The sequence below is a fragment of the Orycteropus afer genome, unplaced genomic scaffold (genome assembly GCF_000298275.1).
Source record: "Orycteropus afer afer isolate SDZICR_OR568_19922 unplaced genomic scaffold, OryAfe1.0 scaffold00547, whole genome shotgun sequence".
NCBI classification, from domain to species: Eukaryota; Metazoa; Chordata; class Mammalia; order Tubulidentata; family Orycteropodidae; genus Orycteropus; species Orycteropus afer.
Genome location: NW_006922134.1, coordinates 1,033,718 through 1,045,859, shown reverse-complemented (window position 1 = coordinate 1,045,859; position 12,142 = coordinate 1,033,718). Strand labels below are relative to the sequence as shown.

At 49.1% G+C, this 12,142-nt stretch overlaps 1 protein-coding gene across 1 annotated transcript in view; it reads left to right on the top strand.

Annotated features, from left to right (window-relative positions):
* Positions 1–12,142, top strand: part of LDB3 (LIM domain binding 3) — a 66,044-nt gene that overhangs the window by 31,003 nt on the left and 22,899 nt on the right. Inside the window, exons 9-10 of the mRNA XM_042782979.1 lie at positions 6,829–6,996; positions 10,644–10,789. Of these exons, the coding sequence (XP_042638913.1) occupies positions 6,829–6,996; positions 10,644–10,789 (314 nt within the window). The remainder of the gene's footprint in view (positions 1–6,828; positions 6,997–10,643; positions 10,790–12,142) is intronic.

The following is a 12,142-nucleotide window of genomic DNA, read 5'->3' as shown; positions in this document are numbered from 1 at the left end:
CCAGCATAGCTCTGCTTGCTGCTGCTCTCCTGTGCCGTTGGTCCCATACCCAGGCTACAAAGCTCAGAAAAAGGGGATAGCAGAGTCAGAATCTGTGCTGGACAGCCTTAGCCATCCATAGAGTAGCATGTACATACATGGAGGACACCCACACCCTGCAGCAGCCAACGAGCCAAGCCTACATTCCCTCCCCCACGGGACAGCATGTCACGAGCCCCTTCCCCCAAAAGTCTGTGCTCCTGTTCAGCCCTGGTCCAGGCAGCAGGGACAGAGGGACTCAGACATGTGCACTTGGACTTCTGAGCAGCACTTCTGGAGGGTCTCGATGGGCTTACAGCCCAGCTATGGAGAGAAGAGAAGGAAGACAGGCCTGATAGTGTCTTATTCAGCTGGCAGGTGGAGGATCAAGGGGAGGCCTCCAGCTGGGGTCTTGCTCTCAATTCCACCCACCTATAGCCTGGTGCTCTTGTAGCATACTGCCTAAGGCACTTGACTGCTAACCAGAAGGCTGGCAGTTCAAACCCACCAGCCACTCCTCGGAAGGAAGGTTGGGCAATCTACTTCCATAGTGATACTGCCTTGGAAACCCAAGGAGGGGTTGCTATGAGTCAGGTCTGACTCAATGGCACATAACAACAACATAGCCTGGTCCTAGTCTTGAGCATTTAGAAAGGGCTACCCAGAGCAGCAACCACTGTGTCAATCCATCTCATCGACGTCTTCCTTCAGCAATGGATGCAAATATAACAGTGATTGTGAGGATGGCACAGGACTGGGTAACATTTGTTCTGTTATACATAAGGTCACTATGAGTCAGAACTGGCTCAACAGCACCTAACAGAGCAGCAGGGGCCTAAGTGGTTCAGTGGTAGAATTTTGTCACTAGAGGCTTGCATGGTGTTATGATTTCAGTGGAGTTTCCAGGCTAAGACTAGGAAGAAAGGCCTGGCAATCTACTTTGGAAAATGTGTCAACGAAAACTCATGGGTCACAACCGTCTAGTCCACAGCCTATCATGAGGGTGGCACAGGACTGAACAGTATTTAGTTTTGTTGTGCATGGGGTCATTGTGCTGACTCAATGGCAGCTAGCAACAATAATCAGAGCACCAATGGCTGGAAAAAGTTTCACCTGATGGTCAGGTGGGGCAGGCTTAGAAAGCATGGAGCTAGGAGCTTCTAACTCACATCCCACTCACCTGTCTACTACCAGTCTAGTCCTGGATTGTAAGGAATCACAGTCTGAGAACATCAGACCAAATGGCATTTAACAAATAAAGACAGCCACTGAGGCCCATCCTTTGTGAACACCCCTCCCATCCTTGTGGCTAGACTGGGCTAGAGCCTGGCTCCCCTCTCCCACTGCCTGGGAATAGGATTTCTTGCTCCCTCCAGGGACCTTAGCAATCCACTTGGAAGGGCAGCCCAGGGAGGCTGCTCTATCCTGTGTACCCAATTGAGATGCTCTCCTGAGCCTTCACCAGTCCATTCCACTATGCCCACACACACAACTCTTCTTTCCTCCAACAATCTGAATTCAGTGCCATGGCCAGGCAAGATCATAGATCCGTATCACATTGGCAAGGAGATCCATGAGGAGCAGAAGGGGGTACTCCTCCCTACATTTAGGCATCTTGGAGCACACCCATATTTAGCTGACCTTTTACTGGGAACTTCAAGACCCAAAGATGGGTTCTGGGGCAGGTGTGTACCAGACAAAAAGAGGTTCTGGCAGGCAGGTGACCTGAGGCTGAGAGAGTACCTCAGCTAATCACTCAGAACTAACTGGGGTGTGACCCCCTGTTCCCAGCCCCAAGCCTGTCAGAGCCATCTTAGAGCCACCTGGTTAAAGGCCAGAAAGCTTCTGTTTGTTTTCAAGCCAGACTGTACCTTCCCTGCTATCCCAGGCCCCTGTGTGAAACACCTCAAAGGCCTCAGGCCAGGGACCATGTAAAGCTCTTTGATGTAAAGAGAGAGATGTCCTTACTCAGCATTCAGTGTCTGTGGGCACTTGGCAACGTACTGTGCCTGGCTGTAGCGAGTGCTAAAGAAATCAGAAAAGGCCAGTGTGGTTGTGATGGGCTGTGATGGAGGGCTGAAGGAGGATCCCTTAACAGGGTGTGGGATCCACAGACAAGGAATGCCTCCAACCGGAGGGTCAGAGAAGGTTTCCTGGAAGAAGTGGTCTGTGTTGTTTGATCTTCAAGAACAGTGAGAATTCAGGCATGTGCAAATAGAGAAGGTTGGACACATACAGAGGAAGCAGAGATGCTGATGAAAACATGAGGTGCCCCAGAAACCTGAATTAAGTAACCATTTTGGCTGAAATGGGGGAAATGTAGAGGATGTAACAGAATGGCCCAGGTTGGAAATGCTAGACAGTGGGATTTTGAATTTATTCTGAAGGCACTGTGGAACTAGCAAAGGCTGCAAAACTGAAGAGAAGGCACCATCCCCACTATAGCCTTTGATGATAGCTGTGCACTGCATAGTCCTTGTAGGTGTCATTTATACAGACAACCATGTAGATGGGGCCCCTGGAGCTGTGCAGTGCAGCAGCTCTACTGCAAAGTGACATGGTCAGGGGTGCTTTTGAGTCCTTGAGTGATCAGGCAGCAAGATTTCCAGAATGCAGCCTGTCTGGGTGTCAGTGTAAACAACAATTTCAAGATCAGCTGCCAGACTGGTCTTGTCATCACCAATCAACAGAGATTTTCATATTCCACTATCTTAACTAACACAAGTTCCAGATACAACATCACCACCATCGTTGATATTAAACACAGAAGCATCCTCACCCCATATGTCAGCCATCATCAATATGATGTCAGCCAGTACCATCAATACCAATCACAATACTGCCACCATCACCAACAATTCCAATCTGACCCCAATGACCCCAAACCCCAAGACCCAGTACCATCCCCATGCTTTCTGTACATAATGTCATTGCCATCAATAATAATATCACTCAACACCACCATTCCCCCTACCAAGGCACTCACAACAGAGTAGGGGCACCAGTTGGCACCCTCCACCTGATGCCCACTGCATTGAGAGAAGAAATGAACTAAAAAGAAGATTGTAGCCTTCCTGGCTATACCCTCTCTATAAAGGCAGAATATTTGAGTATAGTTTGGTTTTTGCTAAGATGTTTAAAGTGAACCATGACTGGTCCAGGAGGCAACTGAAGAATCCAGGGCCAGGCTGAGGGCAATCTCATGGACACTGTCTATATAGAACTGAATCCAGGGCCAAGTGAGTGCTCTGCAGTCTTGCTTTCTGGTGCGTCCTTTTGGGGGCTTCCTGGGAGCTTGTGGAACTTTTGGCAGCAGCTCACCTGCACAAGAACTCAAGATTCTTCAGAACATCCTTCAGTGTCAGCCCTTCCACCCGTAGGCCCTGACTGCTCAGTTTCTACAGACAGTGGTTCTAGAAAGGATGATGTTCAGCAAGAACCCAAACAGCAGAGCAGACTCATGTACATGCCTGAGTGTACCTGGCAGTACTCTTTGTCCAAGCCCTGGGATAGATGACGAATTTTTCTAAGGTGCATGTTCAGTTCCAATTCCATCCTCTAGAATCCAAGGTCCATTTGGAGTTATGTATGGCGAGAGCAGCAGGTAAGCTTCTGTGACAGTGAATTGGAGCAAAGGAGACAAGCAAAATCAACTTCCCATTTGTTCTACAAAATTCTCTCCCAAGCCTGGATATTGTCATCACTCCGTCCTGTTCAGCATTCTTAGTTCCCAGTGATTCACTGGGAGCATGTAACAGGGTCAAGGAGAAGCAGGTAAAGGAGACCATGTTCTGAGTCAGCTCGGGCCTTACCTGTCCATGGCATGAGGAGTCGTCTGAGCAGCCAACTCAGTGACATGGCTTTTGGGCCTGCATTTCCTCTAGGCAGCTACATCCCAGGCATGGCTTCCAGAGAACAGTTCCTTCATGGAAGGTGTGTGAGCAGCCTCATGGAAGGGCCAGGAACCAGCCACTGCTACAGGCCTGTGAGCTGAGTTGCCTGAGGCCTCCTCTTTGAACCTTTAAGCCAGTGAAGGACCAGATAGGACATGGCCACTGCCCACTTGCCCATCACAATGCTACCCATGCAGGAATTGCTCTCCCTCTCCTGGCGCGGTTGACATAGCCACTTCTCTAGCTCTGTTCTTCCCAAGCCTCTCACACTATTTCGTGCCTTTCTCTACCACACACCTTGCCAGCTGGAGGAAAGCAGTTCTGCAATGCTTTGGTCAGTTGATCATGTCCCACTTGCATTTCTTTTTGAGACAGACCTCTGTAGCACCTTGCCATTCACAGTGTGATCCACAGGCCAGCAACATCAGTATCCCCAGGGAGCTTGCGAGAGATGTAGACTCTCAGCCCTACCCATCCACTGCCATCAGACCCTACATTTTAACAAGATTCCCCAGGTGATTCTCAGTTCCAAATGTGAAAGTTTGAGAAGCACTGCTGCCACATAGTGATTGGGGTTCAAACCTTCTCTGCCACTTAGCAGCTGTGTGATGCTTGACCAGAGACTTAGTCTCTCTGGACCTCAGGCGCTTCAGCTGTGAAGTAGGTATGGTGATGCCAAATACCCTGGGAAGTTAAAATGATCCAGTGGAAGATGTTCCTATAGCTGTTGAGCACAAGGCCTGACCTGTGGTGAACACTCACTAGATGGAGCCATTGATATTCTAATTGTTTCTTCCAACCAGAAGAGTGACTTTTACTGGGGAAAGAATCTACTAGGTTCATCACAGCAAGAGCTTTCTTTCTTCTCCACCACTTGAGGTACTGGCCAAGGCTTCTAATCAAAAAGACCCTCAAGCAGATCCTGCCATCACTACTGATATATTCTGAAACCTTGAGCATGTATCCTTGCTGGCACAACAGTTAGGTACTTGGCTGCTAACTGAAAGGTTGGCAGTTCAAAACCACCCATGAGCTCTGGCTCCGTGGGAGAAAGGCCTAGCCATCTGCTCCTGTAAAGATTCTCAAACCCTGTTGCCCTTGAGTAGATTTTGACTCACAGCAACTTTATAGGACAGTGTAGAACTGCCCCATTGAGTTTTCCTAAATTTTATGGAAGCAGACTACACCATCAGGGTTCCTTAAGATTATAGGCTAGAAAACCCTACAGGGCAGTTCTACTTTGTCACATAATTAAAAATAGACTCGATCACATGGCATCTAACAACAGGACCTTGAGCAATTGAGGTTAGTCTACGTTGTCTCATCTGTGAAATAAAATTAATGCCTACATTAGAGGGCTGCTGTGCAGAATTAAAGACACAATACCTGCATATAGTGTGAGGTGGATAGATGAATTACATAACCAAAAAAAAAAGAGTCCCTGGGTGATACAAGTTGTTAATGTACTCAGCTGCTAAACAAAAAGTTGGAGGTTCGAGTTCCCCAGAGGCACCTCCAAAGAAAGTCCTGGCAAACAACTACTTCAAAAGTATCCATTGAGAACCTTATGAACCACAGTTCTACTCTGATATGTATGGGGTCTCCATGCAAATCTTAGTTCAGAGACCCAAACAGGCAAAGAATATGCATTTCTTTGCTTTTCTATAATTTAATTTTTATTTTCTGCTCCATTTTTCAGATGATTGAAACTTAATTCCAGTCAACCAAGGGTCTGACTACTCCTCTCTTCCATGCAGCACTTTGGGAAGAGGAAATTATAGAATGCAAAGGCATTCAGGATGGGGGTGTGGGGGCCTTGGTCCTTGATCATGGTCTACCTGCACAAAAGTCTGCTAGGATATCCTCATCCCATCTGGTCACACTAGTCCACACTGACAGAACGGTCACCACTCTTGTTTCCAATTATAGGTCTTTCAGATTTGCAGGCAGTCAGGGCCATGTCCAAGAAACCCTCTGCAGCTCCCAGGCACACAGTGGCATGGGGTGTGCCTCAGGTCTGCCTGCTCCATGGTCATGGAGAACACTCAAGTTCTGCCACTTCCACAGGGACTACACAGAAGAGAGGCACAAATGTCTTTATTCTGGAACCACACATACCACATTGTACATTCCTGGTCCAGATAACCTTCATTGTCTGAAGTGGAGTAGCCTTCATCCATCCTCCAAATGTGTTGTCATTGCTGAATCCTTTGAAGCCTAAAGCTCAAGTTCTTACCTCCCAGACCCTAAGTCCTTAATGCTTAAGTATTTGACTTTGCCTTGCTTGCTGTCTCATCTCTTCCCAAAGCCACGGTAGGTCCCTAACTAAGTGGAGAAGGTCAAACGGGAAAGGAAAGCAGAGTTAAGGGAGATCCAGAGTTGATCATTCACTCTAGTGGTATAATAGGTAAGGCACTTGGCTGCTAACCAGATCAGTGGTTCAAACCCACCAGCTGTTCCATAAGAGGAAGATGAGGCAATCTACTTTTATAAAGATTTATAGTCTTGGAAACCCTTTGGGGGTCACTGTGAGTCAGAATTGACTCCTTGGCAGCGAGTTTGGTTTTTTAGGTAGGACTTTCATAACACATGCTGATGAATGAAAAAATAGGAAATACAGAAAATTGGAGAGCAAAGAATCCCACCAGGATTGAGAATATTTCTCTGTATGTGATACCTCTCAAGAGCCCTGCCCCTTACTCTGATCTCAGGCCTGCCCTTCTAGGTCCTGGAGGGGTTCCTTCCCTTAACCGGTCAGGGTCCCACTCTCCTGGGAAGGGTCCTTCTTCCCAGGAGGACATGCCCTCCGGAAGCTCCTGTTCTGTTTTCAGTACCCATGGTCCTTCCATCCATCTTGCCTCTGCTACAGGCTGCCAGTGCTCCCTTGACCTGTTCTCTTTTTGGTCCATCTCATCAGCACCCCTACTGAGCATGCTCCAGTATGCACCAGCCATGCCACCACACTGCTGCTGCCCGCTTCTGCCCAGCTGCCTGCTGCTGCCTTGTCTCCCCTGGCTGCAGCCGCTGTCATTGTTGCCACTGCCTCCACTGCAGCCTCTGTCTCCAGCCCTGTGGACAGTCCAAGGTAACCAGCCCACAGCTGCAGGCCCTAACCATGAAGAAGGGAGGCAAGAAAGGCCCAGTCCTGAGTCCACCCATCAGCAGCTGTGCTCAGTGGTTTCAGCACTGAGGCCATGAGGAAGGAGGCCAAGCCCAGCACTGTGAGATGCTGAGAGTGAGGGGAACCTGAGGAGTATTTCAGTGGAGTCTACCATCTGTGGCTGAGGACAGATGTGTGTCTTCTGCCCTCAAGAGAAAACAGTCACACACATAAAAAGTAGATAGCAGGATATAGTGTTTTTAATGCTTAATGCTTTGTATAGGAAGTCATTGTTCCTGGAACTTGTATTTGGGAGAATGAAAGTCATCCCTGTGAATTGCAGAAGTCAAGGGAGGCTACATGAAGGAGAGGGTGTTGGGTTGGGCATGAAAAGCAGGTCAGATTTGGTCAGATAGAGTTTAGCCATTAACTTGCCCTCCTCTCCTACCCTCTCTTCTCCAACAAGCCTTTAACATGTTGGTTCAAGAGGCACCTGGTATAGTGGAATATAAATCTTTGCTCTACCACTTACTAGCTATAACCTTGAGAAAGTGGCTTAACCTTTCTGAGCTTCAGTTTCCTCATTTGTTAAGATGTTTAACACAACACCAGTCTTACAGGTTTGTTACAGAAACAAATGTATAGTTGTTCCTTGGTATCTGTAGGAGATTGGTTACAAAGATTCACTCCAGGTACCCATAGATGCTCAAGGCCTTTATATAAAATAGCATAGCATTTGCATATAACCTACACACATCCTCCCATATACTTTAAATCATCTATAGATTACTTATAATACCTAGTACAATGTAAATGCCATGTAAATAGCACTTTATACTCTTCCTCAGCCTTTGAGATATTGCTTTGACCACTTAATTGCTTTTTAGGACCCTTTTCTTTTTTCCAAATATTTTCAATCCATGGTTGGTTGAATCCATGGATGCAGAACCTGTGGAAATGGAGGGCCAGCTGTACATAAAACATGCAGCACATAGACATGTCCCTTATTAAATGGTCACCAGTATTTCAAGTTATTCCCAGCCAGGCAGAGACCCAAAGGGAAGAGGAGAAAGGGGAGGGGAGGGAGGTACATGGATATGTGGAGGAAGAAAGGCACAGTCTGGACAGGTCATTCCAGAGCTGCTAGGTAGTTTAACAGGCCAGGAGGGCCCAGCAATCCTTCTAGGCATTATGGAGCTGTCATTTAGGTATTTAGGGTCAGATCCCGCCTTCCTCTAAGGGATTTAGCTGAGGAGGATTCTGGTCTCTACGTCAGGGTGTGCAGGTCTGTGGTGAAGCCTGAGGTGGGACTAAAGGTAGGCACACTGGCCAGCTGGCCTGGCTGCTGCCCCTCACCCTGGGCTTCACAGTGGCCCACTTGATGCCAAGCCCAGCATTTTCCTAGCCACACTGCAGCCTCAAGGGTGAGCCTAGCCCTGGGCTTCTGGGGTTGTTTAATCCAGCTTCCTGGGAGCACTTAGGCAGCTGCTTCCCCTCTCCACACCAGAAGTTCACATAAGGGCCTTGCTACCTGCACAAAGAAGAAACTCTGAGGTGGGTAAGAAATGGATCTAAAGATCTCTCTCAGGTTATCTAGGGCCTTGGAGTGTCTCTGTGGTCGAATTGGGAGGAAGATGTCCCCCCAGTTTGGATGAGGAGGCTCTAGATGCTGGAGGTGCATGGAAGTCTAGCTTCATCTCTGGGCTCTGTGCTTCAGTGACTTGGGGCCTATCACAGAGCTGCTAAAGCTCTCAGGACATTGGCAAAGGGAGCTGGGCCTGGGATGGACTTGGAGGGCTGCCCAGTGGTCCAATGAGCTGGAGCAAAGGGTCTAGGGATCACATTCTGGGGCCAACCACCTCTACTCTTTGCACATGGGCTGAGACTGAGCCAAAAAGGCTAGGGTGAGGCCACTTGAGACCCAGCCTTTCTTTGGAACATGGCCTCAGAATTCTCACTGGATGTCTTCAACCTCCACTCCTGCTCCAACACCAGTCCCCAACACTGTGCTGTAACTCCTGAGATGCTAGGATGCTACGAAGCATCCTCCACTGGTTGAGGGTCTGGATGAAACTCATCTACTCTTGGTCTTCTCCCACCACAGTGGGAGCCAGGGACCCCAGGTCCCCTTGGATACTGTTTCTTCATCTTCCATGGAAGCCCCTACTCCTTTCAGTTTAGCTCAGGGGTTCTCACAGAGTAGGGAGGGTGCCTTGGTGGTGAGCTCAGGGAGAGGAGACAATGGGAGAGCTGTTTGTACCTACTGAGATCTGGAATGTTGGTCTATGGGCAGCACACAGGCCCCCTCTGATTCTCTTCAAAAGCTTGGTAGCAGATTCTTAGATCAGGGTCACCACCCTCCCAGAGTCCCAGAGAGGAATACACTCCCTCATCCTACGCCTCTACCCAGTAGGGCTTAGGATGGGCAGGTCCTGGGGCCATGAGCAACAGGTGAAAGACAAGCAGGCAGCCATGGGCTGGTAAAGCATGGTAGTATATTTCTAGGAGCTCACTTCTCTAGCACTCCCTGAAATGACCTGTTTGTCCTGGGTATAGTCATGTAGTCCCCAACGGAACCCAAAAGATGCAGGGGATTTAGAAACCAGAGCTGTGTCCTATAAGGTGGTCATCAGTTTTTAAATGAAGAGTTTCACAGGAAAATTAAATTGGACCAGACAAGGTTAAATAAGCTGCTAAAGTCCAGGAATTCTTACAACTCCCCAAGAGGAGAGACCAAAAACAATATTTCTTGAGGCCAATGAACTGGCAACACTTTTCTTCCCCATCTCTTTAGTCCTGTGGTTCAAGCCTGGAAAAGGTTGCTCTAGGCCTCTTCCCAGCTACCCCAATGGGAGGAGGGCAACAGGGATTCTATGTGGAAGAGAAGTGTGTTTGTGGAGAGGGGAATGGGTGTGTGGGGGGTAGAGCTTGGCTTCTCATGAGCCCTCCCTAGAGCACTCCTGCCCAGAAACCTGAGACTTTGCTGCCCACTGCCTTCACCAGAGAAAATAGAAGGGGAAGACCAGGTAGTCCCAGGCTGTGAGGTGTTGGCAAGGTAAGGAAGCAGTCAGTATAGCTCTGACTTCTCTTCTGCCTCTGTACTTCCCTCTCCATCCGATAGTGGCATTCTTTCCCAGGGCGGGAGGTGGAGGAAGGGTTTTCTTTGTCCCGCCCTGTCTGGCTAAAGCTTTTTCTCTCTCACCTAAGGTGGTGGCTCTGGTAGCATAGTGGCTAAGGCACTTGACTGCTAACCAGAAGGCTGGCGGTTCAAACCCACCAGCCACTCCTCGGAAGAAAGGTTGGGCAATCCTACTTCCGTAGTGATACTGCCTCGGAAACCCAAGGAGGGGTCGCTATGAGTTGGGGCCGACTCGACGGCATATAACAACAACAACAACAAGGTGGTGGCACTACCACAGGCTGAATTTCTAGAGGGGTCTCTGCTGCTTTAACCCATATTTATAGCCACCCAAGGAGTAGCTTCCTGTCCCCTCAGGCCCCCAGGGCCCTTCCTCTGGCAGTTCTCACAGATGCTTCTCAATATGGGGGAGCCAGCCAGCCAGCCATAGATGCTAGCACAGGGCCAGAATTGGGCTGTCTTTCTGGCTTCTAACTCTTCCCTTTGGTTCCAGGCCACAGACCTCTGCCTACAGCCCTGCAGTAGCCACCTCTCCAGCACCTGCTGCCCACACCAGCTACAGTGAGGCCCCAGCTGCCTCTGTGTCCAAGCCCCGGGTTGTGACCACAGCCAGCATCCGGCCTTCTGTCTACCAGCCAGGTGAGAGACCAAAATGACAGGGGACAGTTTAGGCTGGGCATGGGCTCCAGGAGTTGAAAGAACAAGATGTCAGCTCCAAGGCCATATCCCCAGAGGTATGGTGGTCAGCAAGGGCCTACTAGTGAGGCTCAGCCATCCTTCCCCAAATTGTGGGCCAGAATCCTGTAGACCCCACATCTGGCCTTAGGGGCGATAGGTGGAGAGCCAATTAGGGATGTAACATCCTAGTCCTAAGGAAGAGGGTCTTCATAGCTTGGGATTTACAGGTTCAAGGCTAGGGAGGAGTGGGGAGAAGCTTATTTCTCCATGTGGGTCTAGGCTCTGTTTCAAGACAGACAGCTATACAGGTATGTGTCATTTAACATCTGTTAGGGCAAAGTCTGGCAACATATACATAAGGGTATAATAGAGTTCAGAAACCCTGATCAGAGAAGAAGATGTAGGGCACATACTTTGCTAAGTACTGTGATCTGAAAATCAACTTTGCCTTTCATTAGCTTGCCAACAAGGGGAAGGGGTACTAGTGCCCATCTGAGGCTTCCTGTCCCACCATGCTTGCCTCACGCAAGGAATGCACAGATATTACCAGAACCGTCCAAAGGAGATGCCCCGCTGAGTCCATGTCCCACTCAGCCCAGGCATCCTGTATGCATGATATGGCCCTAGCAAGGCCACATCTCCTCCTAGAATGGCAGCCCCCAAGTGATCCAGGCTGTGGCTTTGTGGGAGGAGAAGCAGAAAAGTTAGCTGCCTGGATAGCAAGTCTACACTGAGATGGGCAGGTAGGGGTCATGCATGGCTCTCAGAGACTGGGTGGCAACCATGCAGGAACAACAGCAGCAGAGTGAAAGTTTTCACTCAGTCCCTCCCACAGAGGTGGCTGCGTGGTTCCTGGCCTCACTGGTGACCAGTAACCATCTTTGTGCTTCTCTCCTGTATATATATAATGTGGTCTTCTTACAACGTTCAATTTAATAGAATGCATGGTGAACATTAAGCATCATTGTCTATAATGAAAATCTCACAGGTTTTGAACAGATCTATAGCATTACCTCATCCTGGGCAGGCTACAAGCCCGTCTGGTCTTCAGTTTCCTCAGCTGGAGGCATGGAGATATGTGATGTAGCAGCCAAGCAGTCATCATGGGGTCACCAGTCAGACTCACTAGGTTTTTATTCCATCACTCTGGTGCCCACTCTCACTGCCCAGGCTACCTCCATGGGACAGGGGCTCAGCTTTAAGTCCTCCATCTTTCCTATGCAAAGTTAGGCCTGATCCCCAGAGCTAGAGGGCAGTTCTCAGGCTAGCCTGCACCTCACCTGCCCCTGGCTACTGCTGCTCAAGGAAATGAAG